This window comes from Pomacea canaliculata, linkage group LG10 (assembly GCF_003073045.1).
Source record: "Pomacea canaliculata isolate SZHN2017 linkage group LG10, ASM307304v1, whole genome shotgun sequence".
NCBI classification, from domain to species: domain Eukaryota; kingdom Metazoa; phylum Mollusca; class Gastropoda; order Architaenioglossa; family Ampullariidae; genus Pomacea; species Pomacea canaliculata.
The window spans coordinates 9,782,112-9,805,598 of NC_037599.1; the positions used below are offsets into that span (position 1 = coordinate 9,782,112).

The 23,487-nt window shown below is 39.8% G+C and overlaps 2 protein-coding genes across 2 annotated transcripts; both read right to left on the reverse strand.

Moving 5' to 3' along the window:
• Window positions 1-98: 98 nt before the first annotated feature.
• LOC112573163 (dihydropyrimidine dehydrogenase [NADP(+)]-like) lies at window positions 99-12,572 on the reverse strand. Its single transcript, XM_025253275.1, has 21 exons — window positions 12,216-12,572; window positions 11,141-11,251; window positions 10,269-10,439; window positions 9,704-9,865; window positions 9,100-9,296; window positions 8,827-8,899; window positions 8,335-8,527; window positions 7,778-7,947; window positions 7,373-7,583; window positions 6,921-7,105; window positions 6,433-6,648; window positions 5,419-5,583; window positions 5,191-5,259; window positions 4,637-4,720; window positions 4,280-4,400; window positions 3,915-4,177; window positions 3,574-3,753; window positions 3,152-3,292; window positions 2,720-2,803; window positions 2,241-2,352; window positions 99-1,479 (listed from the first exon to the last, which is right to left on the reverse strand). Exons 1-21 carry the CDS (start codon window positions 12,255-12,257, stop codon window positions 1,343-1,345), a joined length of 3,087 nt encoding a protein of 1,028 aa, XP_025109060.1. The 5' UTR covers window positions 12,258-12,572; the 3' UTR covers window positions 99-1,342.
• A 2,870-nt stretch (window positions 12,573-15,442) lies between these two features.
• LOC112573160 (galaxin-like) lies at window positions 15,443-20,564 on the reverse strand. The gene is made up of 5 exons (XM_025253272.1): window positions 20,374-20,564; window positions 19,010-19,117; window positions 17,822-18,185; window positions 17,066-17,445; window positions 15,443-16,476 (listed from the first exon to the last, which is right to left on the reverse strand). Exons 1-5 carry the CDS (start codon window positions 20,435-20,437, stop codon window positions 16,112-16,114), a joined length of 1,281 nt encoding a protein of 426 aa, XP_025109057.1. The 5' UTR covers window positions 20,438-20,564; the 3' UTR covers window positions 15,443-16,111.
• Between the last annotated feature and the right edge of the window lie 2,923 nt (window positions 20,565-23,487).

The window sequence follows — 23,487 nt, forward strand, 5'->3', positions numbered from 1 at the left end:
TATAGAACTGTTAAGTAACCTTTATTTAGATAATTGAAATAAATTTAAACTTCTGATTCAGCTCATTGTGATGTAATTGTAAAACTATAAAAATTACATAATTTTTAGTTGAACTTTTATTTTAAACAAAGTTTAAGAGTAACTTCTCGGGATTCAATAAAGCAGGATAATTGGAGGGTGAGCATTCTCTGTACGAGAAAGAAATTCCAACAAAAATAACCGATTTATTTCTCTTTTTTGTAATTCAGCAGCATATTATTTCTAATGATGAGATCGAGACAAATTCTACTGACACATACAGGATGTTATAAAACATGTAAAAAGGTGTATTACCAGTATCTGTTATCAAACACTGATAAATAGATTATAAAGGAAGAATGCTTCAGCACTGATAAGACTCAAGTATCCAAATTACTTCTTTGTACTTTTTGTTTCTTAAGAACTGCTTGGAAAGTGAGTCATTAACTAAATAATTTTGAAGTACAATTGTATCTTGAACTGCATTCCTATAAATTCTGTTAATGTTCATCTTCATATGAGTAGTACATTTGCTGCATTCTTTGAGAATACACTAAAAATGGGGGAAAAGTAATTCTTGCAAAAAGCTCAACTATAAACTCTATCATTATTTGTTTGTTTGTTACATTTAACATGTTTTACAAGACCTATTTTTTCAACATGGTATGTTTATGAAAATGTTTAAACTGAAGGAAAATTATCAGAAGTAGGTTACAGGCAGTGCTCTTAAAATGTTCTTTGTCACGATGCTTATCCTGTGTCTAACAGTAAAGCAATGTTCCTAGAAAAGGCAGGATTTAAGTGTATTACATATTGCTTTAAAACCATAAGTGGGATTACAGATGCTTTTTGGCATAACAAGGCATATATTGTTATGATAAATTCATAACATTACAAATAAAATAAAATTTAAATCATGCAAGGCATACAAAAATGCATGTATATGAACAATTTGGAATATATGTTTTATGAACATGCATGCCATCTTATACACACCAACTCATTTCCACAGTTACGCTTTTTTTTCTAATAATGATCCACAATTTTCTTACTCTATTGGCAGCATACACAAAATTATCTCTGTGTATTATGGCTAACAGAAGCCAGTTCCTATCAATCTTGGAATAGGCACCTTGATGTGACACACAAACTGTAACAGATATGTGTGCAGAAATGCACATAAGTATTAAAATCATGATTTCATTGTTAAAATTCAACAAATGAGAAAATCAGAGTAATTACTAAGTATTCTGAATAGTACTAAAAATGGACTAGACAGAATGCTGCACAGATTGAGCCAACAGAAATATCGCTTTCCTGCTCGTCAGTTAGTATGCAGCACGAAGTTTGGTGTGGGAACAGCTAAAAGAGGTATGCCACGCTTTGGAGAGTATGGAGTTTTTCTTTTAACCATGGTAATACACTGAGGTATTGGACACACCGAGAGACACAAAGTGCAGCCTGCAACAAATGAAGTGAAGATTCACAAATGCCCTTAAAATATCATGCAGATGTAGCATTCAGATACAGTTTGCTCATTCCTCTTCCCCAACCCTACCTCTCCTTTAAATTAAAGATGCTTCATTTAATCCCAATTAACTTTTTTTTCATTTAATATATATTATCAAAAAAAACACCCCAGGCTTTCTCAGCAGATAAGCAAGATACTGAGATGTAAAGAGTGACAAATGATCATGGAGATGTCAGTGTTCTGAAATGCACAAAAAACTTGTGCTTGTTTAACAATAGATGAAAACATTGCACACACTGGCTGCAGTTAAGGACTATAGTTGGTATACAATTTGTCACTGCCCAGTGATTTAATAGCAGCTAGTATTGTGTTGTAAAATCCCAAATTTACTGAGTTAATAAAAAATGATCACACAAACTTTTTTTAACAGCTCTCCAACCATACATATACTTTTGTGTTGCCAAGGGACTAACACCTGGTCAGAGCTGACTACCAGATAAGTTTGTTTTTTCAGTATAGTTGTCAATCTTGTCAATGTGTAAACAGCGCCTCATACAAAAATTCTGAATTTATGTCACTATAATTTTTCTTCTGAAAAACTTCTATGAGTGATGCTCACTAGAAAATGGTTGTGTAACTTGCATTCATTTAAGCATGCCTGGCAGATTAAACACAGACAATAGCATCCCCGATGTTAACCTCAGATACCACAATTAATAACCATATCTTATAAATTCCATATGCATCATACCTGTACACTCATCTGTCACATGTGGGAGGTGTGTTTCAGGATCAAATGTAATGGCCTGGTAGCCTGAATCATTGCAGGTCATGTAACACTTCCCACAGTTGATGCACATATCCTATCATAGAAAATGTCTGTGGGCATTATGTATGCACACACACACATACAACATTTTTGTTTCATAAAAGCTGCAGTGTCAGTTCTTTGTCTAGCCTCATGCATCAAAGCAGATGATTGAAACCTTACAAACATTTTTAGAAATGCTTATTTTGATATTGGCCACATCATGGGCATTTGCAGCTAACACAGCCTTAACCGAAGTACATGCTTAAACATTAGCATAAAGTATATTATTAATACAAATTCTATTCCCATGATAATTTAAAATCCACTAAAGAAGTTCTGTAACTTGTGTAACAGTAAATGCTCAAGGATGTCACCTATTGAAAATGTAATTAGTTCATCATATGCTAAAATCTATTCACCTCCTCAATCAGCGCAACCACTTGCTGAGAGTTGTCCAGCTTTCCATATGAAGTGATCATTGGTAATGCTCTGCCAATTACATCCTGTAGCCAAACAAGAGTTTTCTATAAAGTAGTGAAATGTTAGTTGGTTCTGTGTGTGTGTGTGTTGGGTGTGTGTGCATATGTGTGTGCATGTTGGGTCTTAAGGGTAAAAATCAACATAATGTTCTATTATACTCAGACAACTTGGAAAGTAAAGCCCTCCTCCCTTCTCTCCCAATCTTCACCAAAGCACAATCATAAATTTAAGTTTGGGCAGCTCTGAGATGAAATTTCTGTTTTAGACATCACTATTCATTTGAAAGCCAAAATTCTGAGTGTTTTTTTTTTAAATTTAAGACCAGCATCTTTTCCCTTGCCTTCTCCTTTAAACAATAAAGAAATACTTGCCTTTATTCTAGGTACTTTCCTTGTGACTGCCCTTGCTGGTCGATTGTTCTCTACAGGCCCGTCCAGCAAGTCTGTCTTTTCTTTCACATCTGCAATAATCTCTTCTCTCCTCTTCAAGTATGGTCCAAAGGATGGCAGGTGCTGAATACACAATTAGACCAAAATAAATGTGACTCTTTTACACAATGTATAGAGGTTTTCAAAAACAATAAGCAGGAAAACCCTACATGTTTTATGGCAACACAAAGGTGTGTGAAATTTCCACTTCAAAAAAAAAGAAATCCATCTTGACATCAATAAATTTCAAATTTATGTATGGAAATAAGGACTGAACAGTCAATCAAGAATGACGGTCTTCAGAAAAGATCAACAGGTGGCAAATGAGGAAAATCATCTGTTAAACACACAGATCTGGATCACACCTGGCCAATGATGTCAGCCACCCTAAGAACAGGTTTGCCTCCTTGATGCACAGGTACAGGTGGACTCTGTCCCTCCCAGTTTTCCATCCCTTCCAGACTTTGCAGGTATAGGAGAGTCTTAAGGCCAGTAATATAGTCTTGAATGATTGTGAAATCCTGGTTCTGGATGGCACTGCAAACCTTTAACAAAAGTTCTTTGAAAAATAAGCAAAACAAAACTGCTCAGACATTAAATAATTCTGCAAACAATATCAAATTAACCTTTAGATGAATCATATTTTTGTTTCAGGTCTAGAAGATATCCAAAAGACAGAATCAAGCACTATCTTCGCAAATCTAACCTGCAGAACAGAAGCCCCTGCATAGAAATACTGCATCCCCACATCAGCAGAGTCGATTCCTCCTGTAGCAAGGATAGGGAAGCCTGGAAGAGCATTGCCAATGGCGGATACATCACGAAGAGCAATTGGGCGGATAGCATTACCTGACACTCCACCATAAGTGGTGCGTTTTTCTCGTCCAACACAAGGCCAAGCTGACCCATCTGTTCTTATTCCCATCAGGCCCGAGACTGTGTTGGTGGCTGTCACACCATCTGCATTACCTTGAGAAACAGAAACAAAATTTATGCTGCCATTCTGATATGTTTTCTTTAAATTTCAGGAGGAAGCAAGTGAGGGCTTGAGATAAAACTTTAAACACCTACCTTCTTTTGCAGCCCTTGCAATTTCAACAATATCAGTAACATTTGGAGTCAATTTAGCAAAGAATGGAATTTTTACTGCTTTTCGCACCCACTGACAAATGTTGGACACTAGTTCTGGATTCTGCAAAAAAGAAACTGATTTGAAAATGCATCTTACCAAGCTATTCCTCTGCAAAAATAACTGTTAAAATTAAACTGAAAATGGAGAATTGTTCTTAGCATTAAGATATAATAATAATAAATGGATACTTTTATTTGAGTGACTTAATAATATAAGAGATGTTATATATAAATAATGCACAATTTTGTTAGTGACACCGAATAAATAAGAGGAAAAGAAATAAATTTAATACTCACCTGTCCACATGCCAGTCCCATTCCACGCTCCCCCATTCCATGTGGACAAGATAAATTCAGTTCAAGTGCATGTGCACCAGCACGCTGTTAAAATAGAGAAATTCACACATTTTTAAAAGGTCCTGTCATAATCAAAGGCTACACAGCCCAACTTTCTAGTGCATCATCATCATCATCAAGGGTTGAATAAATATGTTGCAGCTTTTAATTTAGTCAGCCTGGAGAGCATTTGCTATGGCATGTGCTTTGAATGACTAACAGCCAGGGTACACAGCCATCCTGAACACTTAAACTCTTTTCATCTCAATAAAAAGAATATAACAACAACACACAACACACAAGCACATGTACACATGCACACTCGGTGGAGGAAACTGGAGAAAATCACCAACAGGCAGGCCTGTAGACAGGTGTCACATTCAGAGAGGTATGTGGGAGCCAAGATATGAAATCATGATATCTGATTCTCACTGTCATGGTGATAGACGCTTTAGCCCCTGTACAGTGCCACTAACACTCAAAATTCAACATTACTAAACTGTAAAGCACCTCACCTCAGCCATCTGAGCTAGCTCTGTCCAGTCATCTTTATTGTAACCACACATGATGCTGGCTATCAATGGCTGAAACAAAGACCAAGTAACAATTTGACTGCTGCTGGGGAGCATCATAATACCTATAGTATTATTGTACTCATTCTCATGTCATACTACATAGTATATATATACACACACACACACCCCATCATGTATTCGATAGAAAACTGAACTCATAGAATTCACCTGGTTTGGGAAGTCAGTAGTTAATTCCTTGATTGACTTGCACCAGTAAGCTGCTGTTTTCTCACTGATGAGCTCAATGTTAAGAAATGACCCTTGTCCAGGGCCATACACATGTCCGCTTGTTGTGCCACGCACAATACGAGGTGAGACATTGGTGACAATGTCCTATAACAAGTTGAGGGCGAAAGGTCAGAAGGCATTGCATTGAAACAGAGAACAATTAAATACTTTGAATATTCCTAAAAACTACCTGAAACTAAGCTGTATGACCATTAACAATTGATTGATCGATTACTTGATTATGACTGAATTAATGGTGCATTTTCCACTTAAGGAGGTGAGCTTAATGTGCTGTGAATGTAAGACTACTAATGAACCTACAGTCAACAAAGATATGGAACACAAGAGTCAGCAAACAGATGACATTATGAGAAACATAAGCAAAGTATATGGATGAAGATTAGGAACTAAAGAGTGAGGGGAAGTGTTCACCTTATGAATATTTCACATCATGAAAAATGTCTTAAAGAGGTGGATTTAAAGACTGGACTTGAAAGTTTTGAATGTTGACACAGTCCAGACAAACAGGCACAGAATTTCAAACGTAGGGGCCAGAGAAAAAGATCGAGTGTCAACTACATTTATCTCATCTGATATGTGGCACACAGAGGAAAGCAACATAATCAGACCCAAGAGACTGACTCAGGGGGTAAGGCATCAGTACTTCAAACAGATATGCTGAGGCAAGGCCATGAAGACAAGCTTGGACTGGCAGCCACTGAAGCGCTTGGAGGAGGTCTGCGTTTCTACCTATGAAAGATGCTGCACTCCTTCAATGATTATTTAAAGAGAATGACAATGTCATGGCTAGGGAAATGAGGGAATTGCATGTCAAAAAATGAAGAATAAAATTGAGGTGTTAGATTGTGCATCTTTATCTCATCGCTGGTAGGTTTGAACCGGATTGGAAGATAGTGAGTGATTTTAAGGTCATCAAATCGCCCTTTAGCTTACCTTGTCCAGAGAGAATGTTTTGGTCAATGCAAATCCCCAACCAGCTTTAAAGGCTCTGCGAATCATGCAGCTGGAGGTTGAAGGAGTCGCACTTGCAAGTCCAAATGGGTTGGGGAAATGAAGAGATCCAATGTTTACACTGATATCCACACTGTCTATTGGTGTGAAGAAGTTGGGCAAACTTGGCTCAGAAGGAATGGTCTGTCCTCCGAGACCCTATGGAAAAATATTTTTTTCATCAATCTTGTTAACTATAAGGTTGATGTTCAAGTGCTGATAAAAGACTGTTAGACTAGGGATATTTGATAAGGTTCATATGTTACATAGAGTTTTTTCCTTTTAGAGAACATTTTCTTTGTATTGTGGAACAATTAAATTGTAGTCTTAAATAGAAAACTTATACTCATTCATAAAATCTATATAATGCGATTTAAATACAAGTTTTCTACCACAGTTGATATGGTATTTGGTCTACATTTCATTCTGACCTGTAAGTAACGATGGATGCCCCAGGCTGCTACCTTGCCATCATTGACAGATTCCACAGTTGTGTGAGCCATACCACCTAAGTCTCCACCACAGAATACCCATGGTTCACTACTCTGCAGCGTTGTTTCATCAAGTGCTGGCAGTCCCCAGTGATTCAATTTGAGAGGTTTCAAAGCTTTTAGCACTGTTGAAACAAAGTTCTTCCCTAAACAATACCTTGCTCATAGCAATAATAATAATTCTTCTTTAGATTTATGCATTTTAGCATTGATGTAGCTGCCAGTCAAAGTCAAAATATGGATCAATGTATGATCATATATGACTTATGAAAAGAGACAGCTAAATCTGGTGGTAGCATTATTCTGGTTTGTTAATAAATAAATTTGCTTATTCTCAAAAATAGGAATATAAATCAATACAGCCATGAAAAACAGCTACAACATAATCTTACCAGATTCATCATCAAGGCAGGATCCAAAAGCAGAAATGATAAAATCCACTTTTTGTTTCAGAACCTGATCCTCATCTTCAATCCAATTGCCTTCTGCATCTTGTTCAGTTCGCACAAACTCCATTAGTGCGATTCGGCCATTCTTTAAAGAAACTTTTTTAGGAGACATAAAGGGTAGAAACTCACACATCTCAACCTTGGCAAGCTCCATCTGAAGCAAGTATGAACCATGTTTCACACAAATGAGTGGTGTAAACAGTGCTTCACAATTCACTGGTATATAAAGTCTGAAGCCTACAGTGATAATGGTCATTTACATTGGATTTAAATTTACAATGCTGCAAGCAATATTTAATTAAGTTAAAACACTTTAGTTTTCATGGTGTTTGTTATACAGTTTCTCACCTCTTCTGGAACAGCACGTATGTTGGTAAAACCTTTGCGAAAAACAACAAATACTTTCTTAGCTCCACATCTCAGAGCTGATGTAGCACAGTCAAAAGCTGTGTCACCAGCTCCAAGGACCACCACATTGCCATAGAGCCGTGGCAGCTGGGACTTGCATGTACACATCCCTGTTCAAATAAAAGTTTTTAAATCATCTACGATAAACTAGAGGCATACATGGACAACTACAGCCTTTACACTAAAGGACATTTACTTTAAGTGTGCAGTGGGTGGATGAATTTTGCTCTCCCCTTTTTTAAAACATTATAACAATGGCGACTCTAATATCGCAAAATAATCCCCTGTAGGAGAAAATTTTACATGTACGGTTACATGTACATGGTAGGATATAAGGGAAAAACAAGCTGTAAATATACAGAACAATGCTAATAAGTATCAGGGTTGCTTGTCATGCATAGACTTTCAAGTAATAGCCATTTGACACTACAATGCCATAGCAGCACTCACTTTTGATTACCAGGATGGCAAGTGATTGTGTCAAACTAACATTATACCTGCTTTGGAGGCCTGGGCTACAAGAGGAAGAAAGTCTTTGGAAGTGTAAAAGCCCATGTCTGAAGTAAGGTCTTTAAAGATAGGTATTTTTGTAGGATCTGGTAATCCTATACCAAGAAAGACTGCCTGGTAACCCTGTTCCTTTAAGGACTCCAGAGTTATGTCCTCTCCAAGTGATCTTTTAGTTTCAATCTGAAATTAAAGAAAATTTCAAAAGGTCCCTGGTAACCCGGTGCGTGGTCAGATTTTTCACAGGGCTGCATTTGTGATAAATACAACATTTTGCCATAAAAAAACAATGACACAATGTCCATGGAAAGAACATCACAGAGATAAAAAATAGTAAACAAAGGTTAAGGCTATATATGTAGCTGGTTGTATACTTATTATGCTAGTCAGATATAGAGGGTTTCTTACCATCACTCATAATAAGTGGGACTGAACTAAAATAACAAATATTAGATCTAAATAAAAGCTATGTACAGCTGTACCTTTACTCCCAAATCTTTTGCAAGCTGTATTTCAAAATCAACCACACCAAAGGGAAGTCGATATTGGGGATTTCTGAAGAACTGCAAAAACAAACAAATAAAAAAGCAGTTAAGACCAGGATACCAATGTCCTATAGAGTTTAAATTATCTGAACAAAGATGTTCACAAGCAGATGCTAGAGCAAAAAAGTAGAAAATAAAAAACCTTAAGTATGACAGAAAGTGCAAAACATTTGTAATTTATTAAATTAATATAATTAATTAGGCTCATACCTAAGCCCACCACAGTACTGTTTCTTTTCAAAAATAGTGATGTCTGAGTAGCCCAGCCTGGCAAGGAATGTTGCACAGCTAATGCTGGCAGGTCCACAGCCTATAAGTGCAATCTTTGATTTGTAGGTAGCAGGCAGTTCATCAACAGGAGGTAAGCTGGGATCTCGAACTTGGGGGACTTTCATGCTCTTAAACACCTGTCCAATATCACAGACATTTCATTTTACTTTTACTTCCTTCTGAAATGGCCTTTCTAGCCAATCAGAACATACTGCAAAGGCAACATTATTTATACACACCTGAGCTTCATAAATAAAATTTTAAAGAAATGTTAATTATCTAAATAATTTAAAATTACTGTATATTTAATGAATATTCTCCTCTCTTGAACATGGTTTGTCTATTCCTTTTTTCAACCTCATAGTTCTTTGCTTATATTAGGAACTTGAAATGAGCACAAATACTGCTGTACTCATAATGTGGAAGTGACATGCAGTTACAGAATTATGATATTGACTTCTGTCACATATGAACTGAAAATATAGGCAAAATGTGAGAAATGTAAATGTGAAGAAAAAATTAATATGCTAAACATCTTGGTCACCTCTGTAGCAAACTGCTGTAGACCACCAATGTTAATTGGCCCTTCCTCTGAAGCATAAAGATTACAACCTCCAACACAGAGATCAGATGTTGGACAGACCATGCCACAAGTAAGACCAAGAGGGTTGTCTGAGAAAATGGCTTTAGCAGCCCCATAGTAGTTCTGCAATTTGAAGAAAATCATCCAATAACGCAACATAATAACAAACATGTACACATGATTCTAAAGAAAGTATTAGTACGTCTTTTGTACACTGATTTGAAAAGATCCTCAAAGATACAAGCCTTATGTCTCTTTATTATCATATCCATAAAAATAACGTCTTCGTATTTTTAAAAAAATTTGTTTGAGTGGAGTGAAATCATGTTTGTAGAAATAATTAACATATAGAGTTGCATTTAATGTGGACCATGTCACATAATGCCAAATGTAGGTCAAATAAAACCATAAAAAGAAAACCATGAAAAGACTATATACTTAAATACATTTATGTGCACCATATCATAAAATATTTGAATCATTCTATGTCTTCTGGGAAGATGCTATCCAAGAATGAAAAGTTTACCTTTGAGGCAATGCAACCAATGAAAAATTTTATGTCCAGCTGGGTTGGGCAGCTCTTCTGACATGGTGCATCGGCACACTTCAAGCAACGTGCTGCCTCCCTCAATGCACCCCGTTCACTGAGAGTTGTGTGTTTAATGTCATCAAAGTTCTTCAGAAGAGACCTACATGACTGTACAGAATACTGCAGAATTAAAATCCTTTCCAATAACAATGATGATTATCATGCTGCCATGCTTTAATGCTCTACTATTTCAAACTCATGTATTACTTATATATGTACATTGCATAATATATTGCAAACTCTGAGTTGAAGTATGTTACAAACTTGCATTAGCTTTGTATTAATGTATGTATTACTTATAACATTAACAAATTAATTATGACAAATGCAAGGGAGATAATGAGAACATGATGGTAGACTGGAAAGGGGTTGAGGGCTTCAGAGAAGAAAGAGTTAAATTAAAATGCTTACTTCCTATAGCATTTCCTGTGCATAATGAAACAGCTTCACTGTCATATACAGTATCTTTACATCAGCACCCATTATCTTGTAACCCTGCTTCCTGCCATATTTTGTGGCAGAAGAGATTTTTGCCACAGCTACCCACAGTTATTGACAAAGACCCCTTTTCATGTTGCCACCCTTTTTTTCTCACCCAGCATTAGTGTTGGATGGTATGGAAGCGAGATAATGAGTTGGGATGTTATTAATACAGAAATCTGTATGCCTGTACAAGCTTATTTAACTTAGGTCAAAAAGTAAATGTCTTTGCTCCCCTGGAATGCCTGTTCACTATAGTTCAAGGGACAAGCAGTTTCAACAATTCAACACATGAGGCCACCAGTTCATGAAATAAAAAAAAAACTTACTGAACAAGATTTGTCTTTGTTTCGTTTCCATTGTTTCTTAGCAGACTGGGTCACTACATTTGGAACTAGCTTGGCATGAGTTCGAACCACTGGGTTGAGAGATAAAAGATTCTGTACAAAGACCAAATTATTATTATTATTTACAAGTGCACGTATACGATTGTGGATATATTCATACATGACACATTGAAAAATACATACATACATTGATATATCCAAACATATAAACACACTCTTCTCATTTTTATGCATATGACACTGAAAAGTATTTTCTCACGTCTACAGATAAAGTAGAGTTGAGTAAATTAAGTTCTAAGTTATATTCTTGAGTGACAGGGATGATATCACTATGAGTATGACTGAGCATGGCAACAGAATTTGAGGCATTGTGTAATGTTGTATTTGATCTTTCGATGTCCTAATGACTTAAAGACTTAACACTTTACTGCTTATCTCACAGATTGCTAGTATCTCGGTGTGTATGTGCACGCGCGAGCGTGCTGTGTGTTGGGTACCCTAATTTCTCCTACACAAAAAAAAACAACGGGTAGTCCTGATTAATGTTGACACCATTTTATGGGTTCAGCTGACTTGGCTTACTACTGTTATGGAGCTTATCATAAGAAGAGGCCTTGCGCAGACCGTGTTTCCTACGGCGTTAATGAGCGTTATTCTTTATCTGTGGTACTTGTATGTTCGTGTATTTGCATGGATAAGTATTTTTGCCACCTTAAATAAACATAAAATGTAATGATGCATACTTTAAAAGTCCATTAAACAGAAGTAAATGAACGAGTATTAGTTTCATTACCAAAGTACCAATGCACTAAAAACAATGGAGAAGCAGGTGACGAGCACATGCTCTCGGCGAATGAGACTACGTACAATTAGTTTTAGTCTATTTTTACATGAGTGTGTGTGAACAACACTTGCGATGATGGTGGTGGTGATGTAGGGGGGTTAAGGAAGGGTGATGGGCCAGTGGTGAAACGCAGTGTGCTGTGCGTGTGTCTGCATGCGTCGTCGATGTCCGCAAGCGTGTACGCATACGTGCGTGCGTGTCCTCAACACTCACCTCAATGTCGGGTACATCTTTACTTATCATCCGATCATCCATTTCCACGAGCGTGCGTATAGATCGTGTCACTGCTTTGTAGACTTCTGTCGACCAGGAGATGCCGTCACCGCAAGACCCAACGTTCTACCCCCTTCAGGACTGTTCCATTCTAAATGGCGTAGGGGGGTGAAGACAGAGACGTTGTGTCAAGATAGGGAATTTCACTCATACGGGTGGACGACCCAGCTGCCCTTTCTGTGGGGTTAATGTCATCCTTTATCGCATGCGTCTGAGAGGACACTATATACACCCGTCTTGTAGTCGTGGGTGTACAGTTCAACCAGCATTTTCAGATTCGTACCCGGAAGAGCCCATCTCTACACACAGCATTTTGACTGGTCCTTTGCGGAGGACATCGAGTCATATATCACAATAGACTAAACTTGCCGGCGAGGTTATAAAACTGCTAATTAAAGTGACTATAGTTTTTATAGATTGAAGGAGATTGGGAAATACTTTGCTGTGAATACATTTAGGTTTAATGAGATTATGCGTGTAATTTCTATATTATAGAACTAGGTGTTCCCACTACATTCCGTGATTCATGTATAATAATAAGTGTAATAATTGTATAGCGCCTTATCCTGGCCTGTGGACAGCTCAAGGTGCTTCACAAATGACAGAAGGTGGTGTGGTGTGACGTCAAAATAAGGTGACGTCAAAGTTAGGTAAGGACAAAATAAGGTGACGACAAAATAAGGTGACGTCAAAATTAGGTGACGTCAAAATAATGGTGACGACAAAATGTGCTCAACGGACCGTGTTTTCCACACCACAGGTTAGCGTCCACATGCAGCGCCAACAATAACCAGCAGTCCAAATATCAAAACATCATACACGCCATATAGCAAATGCAACGAATCCAACGGACAGCACAAGTCTCATTGGACCGACAAATGAGTCCAGCAAGCGCGACGGTTGACTGATCAACAGAAGGTCAAGACGACATTAAGTTCACACAACTGCTGCGATCGGCGATCTGCACGTCGGAAAATAACCGAAGCCAGCGACATGGAAGGGGCAGCACATTCCCAGCGCACAATGGTAGGCCCGTCTAAAAAAAAACACACACAATCACAAGTCCAAGACCATATTGATAAAGACATAAGATAAAACAAAAGTACGACAGAGCTCTGCCCCCTCCAGACATTTCCTAAGTTTTTTTTTTCTTTTTTAGAGTTGAATGTGTCTATTGTATTGAGGGCACTATGACCTAAGGGTGTTATTTATCGCATTCACTGACGCAAGTCTCGTATATACATCCGTGATCGCTTCAAGAGGTATAAGTAGATTGCACTTTTTGTGACATCTCAATGTTTTCTTCCAGAGACGACCAGGTTTTTTTCAGGTCCCCGCCATTTCTTATTTTGAAATCGTTACATTATTTATCTGTTTGATCTTTTATTCAGTTCTTCGTTCCAGGTCATAACTTTGATCATTTTCAGCATTAACTATATAAACCAAACCCGTCTCAGTGATGTTTACAGAGAGAGAGAGAAATACGTTAATGAGGTGGGTGTAATATGAGGAAAGATATGATGATTTGAACTTGTCCAAAATGAAGCTGAGTTTGTACTTCGTTCAACCTGGCTAAAATGTACACCGATGTATACAACGATTAGCAAATCAGTTATTCTGGTTGCAAATTTTAATGCTTTTGCATATAAAAGTAGAATTTAAAAAGTCTCACACAACGAATGCAACAATATAAACGTGTGGTACCAAGCTACAATGCTCTGTGTGAAGTCTGAAGAGATTTTCATTGCCCCATCCAGTGAAGTCGTCAATAAATAAGTAGATGCAGTCGCAACTTGCTATTTCGCGAACCTTGCCTTTCGACACGCTTTGTGATAAACAGATTTTTCCAAGTCACTTCAAATTATAACAAATCAGATAATAAAAACAAGGCGGTTGCTGAAAGGGACTGCTACTAGCTGATATGTGAGAAACATATGACTCACAACTCTGTGTGTGTGTGTGAAGGGTAGGTGTGTGTGGGAACCCACGCGTGTTTTGGACAAGAGTACGTGTATGTGAATGCATATCCTAGATTCGGGAACGCATGGGGAGAAACTTCTCCTGTAATAATTATACCTCTGGTCCGAGCTGGCTACTAAGTGGTTCACCCTGTATCATATGTGTGTGCGCGCGCATTTGTGCATTGGCGTTTGAATGCATGAATAGTTAAGAATGAATGACAACTGACGCAATCTGCAAGTCAGGGAAGGTGGAGGGGGTGGGGACATAGGAGCTCACAACGCGGGCCAGCATCTTTCAAGCTCCTCGTGACCGCCTCAGCTCACGAATCCACTTGCAGAAGAAGCCCGCAGCAGAACGTTGGTGCACTACGCGCTTACGCCGTCACGTCACGTGAGGGTTAGGTCACACAAGAAGGGGCGAGATGAGACAGAGACCAAACCCCTAGTACTCGCTGGGGGGACGCAAGGGGAAGGGATGAGGCCCCATTGCGTGACTGCAAAACAACACTGTGTAACATAAGCAATCAACCGGGGTATGACCCGAAACACATTTCAGCCTCAAAGCAAACAATCACTTCATGTAATTCCAGCCTCACTATAATGTTACTGCCAAACATCACTCACTAACCTGACGGCGATTTTTCCTTGTTTATGAAGTTTTTTGGCGGAACTTACTAGAACCTACTTATTTATTTTATTATGTTTGGGGACGTAGAGGGACCAGAAACTCGTACAATTAATAGCCCCAACAATGTACATACATGAGACACCTGGTTAGCAATGGTAACATCAAATCATGTTTTGTGGCATCTCGTCAAACAATATGCTCCTCTCACTTGAAGAGTAGCTAGCTATGAAACAAGATGTCGAAAAAGGAATTTTGTGTTACTAAATAAAGTATACACCTAAAATTCCCAATAGTGAGATTGATTAGGATGAATGGGCTGGGTTGAGAAATGAGGGGAGGGGGAAGGCAAAAAGGTCAGGCATTAGGAACACGAACTAACATTTCTGCATGTATGTTTGCGACAAAGAAGTACCATTGGCCCCTTGACCTTAACCCCAGATCTTGGAAGTAGGACGGGAGTCATGAAAAAAAAAATTGCGTGAAGATAAAAGTGACAGATCGCCCAACATATCCATTCCCCCCCCCCCCAACAGAAAAAAACAACTGCATGATGTCACACAAAAAAGTACAGACACAGATTCCATGTAAAACCTTCTCAATCCTTGGATCTGCTTTTTGTAACACTTAGTGTGGTCCTCAGATAGTCCAGCACTAGCCACTAACCCTTACCCTCCTAATAAAGAACACAGAGTGGTGGTTACGAGCATCGAAGTTTTGGGGGCTGAGGTAGAATGCAACCACAAGTGACGTTAACACGGCCACCTGGGTCAGTGATTGACGTAATGCGCAGGATGGCCCACTGGACCACTTCATTTAAACCTATATTTCTCCCCGTGGAGGCAAACGCGAGTATTCACTGAGTGTGAGAAGTGCTCGCAAGCATGGAATAACTATTGACAGTTTACGGTCAGTCCTCAATACTATTTTCAGTCAGCATTAAGTGACCACATAAATATAATACAATTTAAAGAAAAGTCTTATAGTCCTATAGCATTTTTGGCCGCAGAACGTAAGTGGTTCGCTGTGCTTAGGGCATGGCATGTAGAAAAGTGGAGCTCAACCTTTTCCTTCCGCCGTCTTTACCTCCCCTGATAAACCTGCTGGGTGAGCAGGCAAGAGTTTTACAGTCACAACCCCAAGCAGGCCTCGAAACAGCGAACATGTGCTGGAACTCAGTTGAACACATTCACCAGCAAACAATATGGCGCCTTTCCAGTACTGCTGACGGTTAACCATGTCATTAGACTTTAAATATGGCGGCCCTCCCTGGAGGCACCCAGCAACATGAGATGTTGGCTGCTGTTGCTGGGGAAGTACATCACGGGGCCGCCACTGTCGCCGCAGTCTACGTAGTTTGCCTTGGCGACCAGAATCAGAGTCTTGTCCGCCAGGTAGCGGCCGAGAAGCCTCTCTGAGTTACAGGGGTGATGCTGGCTGTGCTCCACTTCCGCCACCACGCGGAGAAGTTTACCGGTCAGGGAGCATGCCACCTGGTCCCAGGCGCTGGACTCGACCACGGCGACTGGTTCCAGAGTCAGGTACACCTCAAGCCTGTCTTCTCGGCTGCTCTCCAATATCGTCAGATTCCGAACGTTGCCCTGCAGCTGTATGTCTACTCAGAAAAAAAACCACCACCACACTTAAATGTCATATCATTCCAGATATGGCCTATATCATATATTCAGCACACCATTGTAAACGTGGGTGTGTGGGGGGGAATCCACTTCTAAAGGGAACCTAGGTTACTTTCGACTGTAAGCGGCTTGGGCTTTGGCGAATGAGGTCACAGGGCCAAGTATCGTAATAATGTACCAAGGCGATAGTGTCGCGATAAGATCCAGAGACAGTAAATGTAGAATTGCTTAGCACAGCACGCCGAGATAAACCCAGAAGTTTAAGATCCAAAGGAATGACGACAATCACATTCTTGTGTGCATGTGTATTATTTTATTATCATGCTTTCTCTATCTTTCTCTCTCTCACTCTTCTGTGTGAGAGAGAAAGGGGGAGGGAAGAGGGGGCTATGGTTATTATTTGTCAATGCCCGTACTCCATAGATAACGAAAAATATATGGGGTAGTGGGGATCGAGGTTTTTTTTTTTTCAAATGACAACATCCGTCCAGCGTGACTCTCTGTTAACTTGTTAAAAATCCTAAAAAAATAAAATTATGCAGCGACTGAAAGCAAACCATTATTTACCATCATCAGAAAGGATTGGGTTGGCCCAGCCATGGCCCCATACGGGCAACCGTCGTCGGCATAGGCGATGGTTGTGGAATTTGTTCCTGCTCTCTAGTGTTCCAGAATCGCTGCACCGCATGTAGGGTTTCAGGAAGGGAGTGCGGTCGTGGCAGCATCCATAGGACCCGTACGTCGGAAAGACAGCGAGACCGTCTGCGCAGCAAGTATGGGTGTTGGTGTTATACTTCTCCCGCCCGCAGCAGGCCTCCTGGGCGGACGCCGGGTGTTTGACGCCCTGGCAACAGATCTCGTGCTCCACGTTGACCTGAGTGTCGCCGCAAGGCGCCAGGCAAGGATTGTGAAGGTCGCCTTCGCGGTAAGCTTGGGTGTAGCAGCACCTGTGTTGGTTAATGATTAAAGATTTCATATTATGCGATATTTATAACAAGCTAAAACACAGCATAACACGTCCATAATTCGAATGAAAAGTCACGGCTAGGCTTTTCTTTCTGCTCACAACTTGAAAAACTTATCAATATTAAATTAGATTTCTCTATCGCTGTTTCAGCTTTTGACAAATTATGACTTCACGGAGGGATACAAAGCACAATAATATATCAGAAAACCGTTTGAACTTATTTAAACGTTAGTATTTTGGTTTGAAAAAAAACCCTATGAAGACCACGTCGTCGTCAATCACTACCAAGTGCATACAGAGAGCGGGTGACAAGGTAGAGGAGCTAAGTACAGACTAACTGCCTGAACAAAACTTACATCCCTTGTGACGCGGGGATGTTATGGAGCTCCCCTGCACAGCACATCTGCGTGGAAGGATTGAAGGGGGTGCCATCGCAACTCATCTCCCTCGCTGGACTGGCGGAGGATCCAGAGGAAGGGCGCCGGGATGGTGGTCTCCGGAAAGGACGTAACCGGATGAGCTGTCCAGTGGCCCGTGAGCAGTAAAACAGAGCAGTATTGTATGTAGTGAAACTGTGGTCGCTCTGGTTGTAGCAGCAAGCATTATGAGAAGGTTCGGGTCGTTCTACTGGCGTGGTGGTTTCACAGCAAATTTCGTTCTCTGACAAGGACTGTCCACTGCAGCACTGTTCATCGACGCCAATCAGTGTAGAGAGGACAACTGCAATCAGCAGGTGAGAATTTTGATTAGTCAGGTAGAATGCATGTTTGACCTACCGTCTGTGTCACGGCAAGGTGGAAACTTCCCAGACATTGACAGCACCAATGTTAGACACTCGCCGTGAAAAAGAAAAATCTTCACATTCAGTACATTCAGGCTGAAAGTGTGTCTTTCATGGTTTTCTTGTTTGTGTATTGTATCGATTTATTCCCATTTGAGGGAGAGAAAGTACATAACATAAAAAAAACCTGAAGAGTCGATGTGATTCCCCCACTTTTTAATCAGTTAGATAGGGCTACAATATAGTTATACTATAGGTTTGATAAGAACATTGTCTAGCGGCTCTAGCCCATACTTAAAAGTAGCTGTAGAACACATCTTTGCCTTCTGAAAGTTGTAGTAATTTTAACTTTTATGCAACCCACGCAGCTCTTGATGAAAGGAAAGTAAATGACATCAAAGAATCTACAAACGATAAGGAAGGGCACGAATAAGAATGAGGAAGACGAAAGAGAAGAAGACGAAGGAAAAGGAGACCAAGTGTTTAAATGATGGGCGGAAAAGAAACTCTGAGAAAATTAATCTCAGCTGCAGTCAAAATGACCAAATATAATTCATACAACCCTGTGCTGTGTATCAGACGCTGAAAAGTATGTAGCACATGATGCAAACTCTAAAGAGACTAAAGAGAATCAACAACATTAATCTATTGTGTAGACATCCCGACATCCATCTCCATTTTTTACCTTTTCCCCTAGTTGGCTGAACTCTGTACACGCTTTTTTTTCAAGAAATATTTTCTGAATGTAAATGAAAATACTCACTTCCTTCGCAGCACTTAAGCAGAGGATCTGGACTCGAACCTTGACGGCAAGTAGCACCATAGTATTGCGACAGATGTGGATCGCCTACATTCAGCCGCTGCGGGACTCCTGTCGACAGTTCAAAATTGCTCATCATTAGAGATGTTTCTTTAGTCCTGCATTGTACTCGATTAATACAATGTTTGCATAATATTAAAGATTTTGAATTAATTTTGCAACTCATATAACTAATTTTCCCCTCTCCTCGTGTTAGAAAATATTGTACAAAGAACTGGCTGCTTTCTAAGCCCGTCACACCAAAAACATGGTCTAATGTGTTTTGGGGGAAATGAGGAAGGCCCCGTTGTTGGGCAATTTGTATACTAGGGAATACAATGTTGGTTCAAGTCTTGTTTGGGTATCTTAGTGGAAAACTCTACCCGCCCACCTAGCACACGGTACCTGTTTTATGAGCGAAGGTGAAAAAAAGGGAAAGGAGGCGGGTTGGCTAGGCCTTTCTTCTTACGTGCCCTAGCAAATGAAACCCTTACAGTTCACTGCCCATACAGCCATTTACCTTTGTTGTACAGCCATTAAAAGATAAACCATTAAAATTTAGTTATTTAAAAACCTTAAACATCCCTTCGAACTTGCTGTGCAACCTTATGCCTGTAAGATTTCTGGAGTGAGAAAAGTCAGGTCTGCTTTGAGAAAGGCCATTTAGCACACAACAGTAGGGGAAGCAGATGCATAAAGATTTTTACAAACCAAGTAGATATAAAATAAATATGAAGTGGTTTAATAATTCAGTAATAATTCTTTCGTTGAAGAACATTTGCCTGATTACCATTCTGAAGTATGGTTTATAATGTGTTCGATTTTGCTCAGTCGAGCCCTTCTTCAACGAACTGAATGGAATCAGAGCTGGCATGATGTTTTGGTCGTCAATTAATGTGTTAATTAGAGCAAAAAACATAAACCAACAAGCCTACGTCTCCTTCCCCCCCCCACCCCCCGCCAACTTCATCTTCCTTTCCGCTGGGTCACAACGATCAAAGGATCCACACGCTGACATAAATGGACTTCTCACATATGTGTGGCAAAACAGCGATTAAACTGAAAAAATAAAATGCTGAGATTACTAAGAAGGGATGGACCACAACTGAAGATAATGCCTTGACGATCACTTTATCTGTCGTTTGTTAACCTTCAGACCCGACTATTCACGTTTGGGTCGGTTAGCAGCTAAAAGGATTAGAAAACACTGAAAAAAGTATCTACAATTATTACCATCATTTAAAATTCCTTGACAATAATTTGATGACTCAGCTATTTAGGAAGGTAAATTTGACTAAAGTCCCCTTTGGTTTTGTTAAAATATTTACCTCTAGACGTCGCCGTGATGATCGACAAATATGACAAAACCATCAGACATCCGGACAGCATCATTCAAAAGCCCCTTGCAGCGATTCCTCAACAGACCAGCTTGCCGAAGGTGTTGCTTTTTCTGGTGATGTGATTCGGAGACCTCTGAACAGCTGGTTTCCCCTGGCATTCTAAACTGCTTTTTATAGCAAAACGGTAGGATTTTCCGTTTCGATTAGGGAATTCCAACAAAGTCTTCCTTCTAATGTAGGTGTGTGTGCGCGCACGCGAGAGAGAAAGAGAGAGAGAGACAGAGAGAAAGAAAAGGAGTGTGCGTGTGGGGGTGTACATTTTTTCATGCGCTAATTGTCCTAGATTAAAGGACTTGTATTTGACGGAGTATGATGATTGGTCCAACTGTCAGAGGTTAAAAAAAAATCAAAACAACAGCGATTGAATGTCAGATCCGTTTAAAATGGCGTATCCAATATATAAAAGCTTCCGCCCAGACTAACAGGAAGAGGGTTCGCCATGCTCTCTTCCTCCACCCAATTCTTCAGGGTGCGTTTCTAGTGTTGTTCATTCCCATCGACGTTATCAGCTGTGAAGCGCACTAACCTCCTCCCGCTATCTCCCCCTAGTGCGACAGCCGCAATCTCTTTCGAGATATGACGAGATGACTTGTCCATGACGCAGAGCCGCCTTCTTTTCAGTCTATTACACCCACTCAGGGTGTATAAAGGGGACACGATAACTGCGGTTCTTTCCCAGTCCTCTTACCCTCCATCTCCTCCCATTGTGAAACGGTTGACACCAGTCAAGCTCGTCTAACGTTTCGAGAAATCTAGACATGAACACTTCACGTGTCCTGGTGTCAAATCAGCGCGACACACAATAATGACATGTAAATTCCTTGAATGGTAAGTGGGTATCACGGAAGAGGACAGCAGGATGAGAAGTGTCGCTGTTTGCTCTGAATGGCATCGTTGATACTGAGTGGTTTGTTTTGATTTAAAAAATAACAAGATTGTAAAACATGCATTTACTGTTACCAAGCAGCACGAGGTGAACAAACCTGAGAGGGATTGGGGGTGGATAGAATACCCGGCGGGGCAAGAAGTGCAACCAGGCTGACGAAAAAAATGGCGGTGGGATAAAATTATCGAACGACAAGGTTGACAGCCAGCCATCAGAGAAAAGAACGAAGTATTTTTCTTTATGAAACATCATCGTGCACAACACGAAAAGTCTGATTATGTAAAGTTTGAATCAAGTCTCTGGGAGGATGAATTATCAAGCCTCATCAGTACAAGGATAATGTGACAAGCATAATGTGCCAAAAAGAAAGAGAAAGAAAAATTGGGGAAGAATTAGTTGATATAGAAGTCGACCACAATGCAGATACCAGAGGCGGATACGATCGACCGATGGCTGCTCTGAAGACTCGACATTTATCTCGATGTCATATACTGTAAGTGCTGGTCAAGTGATTTGCCATTAATATGTCAGACATAAAAGTAGCGGAGACTCCAGAAACTATACTCCCTTTAAACATACTGACAGTTAATCGTGTGTTGTGCATTCAGCATTCTTAGCTTTTGGGGTTTATTCTTACAAAACGTATTTCAAATTTCTTTTTTGAAAGGGCAGGTCACATGCAAGCCATGTGGAGAACGGTATGAAGAATTGTACCGTCCTGTCCTGTTCACATACAGGTGTCAGAAGTTTTTAACAGAGGCTTGCTATTTTTTAAAGGAAAGATGTGCCATGTCAGTATTCGCCTATCACCTCTGACTTAAATCACTCTTATCACTCTTACACCTAAGCCCTTGTCAGATGATGCAAGTATTTTGAACGAAAATTGTATCGCCTCCGTGCCGAGAATGGAGCTCATTTGTGAGTGTCTGGAATAGGATATCACTACTTAACTCTAATTCCGCCCACATCTAACTGACTTCTATGCTACCACGCATAAAGTGCCCATTATCCATGTCAACATTAACACAATAATAGAAGGCTATAAGGAATTGCGTTCACTGGGGGTTCTTTTTTTTTCGTTATCTATTTGTGAGTAGCTTCTCGCACTTCTGTATCACAAAAAAAGTGTCTGCCTAAATAGTGAGATGTGTAAGATCATATACCGATCCACTGCTTCATAGACATGGATAATTTAGTTCCTAAATAAGTACCATTGTCCTTACCTCTTCTGAAAATATGTCCATGGAAAATACCATGTAAAAGGGACTAGTATACTGGGTTTTTCCTCATGATCAATCCCTCAGAATTTTTAACACCTAGGTTAGAGAGAGCGAGATATGAATAAATGATTCAAACAAAGCGGAAACTGAGCTGTCATCCTAAAGAAAATAGGAAAGAGACATTCATAACTACAGACACTATGATGATGGCTTTGTGTCATTTTATTATCTCGCTTCGGCCACAGAGCTAGATCAAAACAGCGTCATTCAAAGAAAAAACCCATTGCGAGAAAATAAACGGAAACTGGACACTCCCCATAGCAACTGTCATGTGGGCTGATGTAATGTTGCTTCACAACAGTAATTCAATAATGTTCATAACAACGAAAATTCTGCAAGCTAATTAGTGCCTGGTCTTTGGTTGTTTTTAACCATTGACAGCCATATACTAGACACAAAACATGCATCTGATTGTTTGTCTATGGTTTCTTTATAAGCAGGCTTAATTTGTTATCAGAAATAACTCACGACAGTTTTACGTCCGTCAATGTTGTTGGCGGGTACAGGACCACCTGGTTTTACCTCTGAAATCTCTAGAGTAACAATCTATACTATGCCTAGAAAATATTCAACTCCTTCCCTCTCATAAACCTCAGAAATGGAGTCAAATACCGCTACAAGTATCGACGTTCGTTCTAAACCTTACACTCTTACCTCGTCCCTCCTTGGAGGACTTGTCAGCATTAACTGACACTGCACCTTGCACGCTTGGTGCCATCGGTTAACGGTTGGAATTTTTTAACGACTAGGAAGCGAGTGAGAATAGCATTATGAGCAATATGGAAACATACAGAACTTTCTCAGGAGTCTGGAGAGGTGAAACTGTCGTCTGCGAAATTCCCCCTGATCACTCAGCCTAGCGGAAGCGATCTTGCG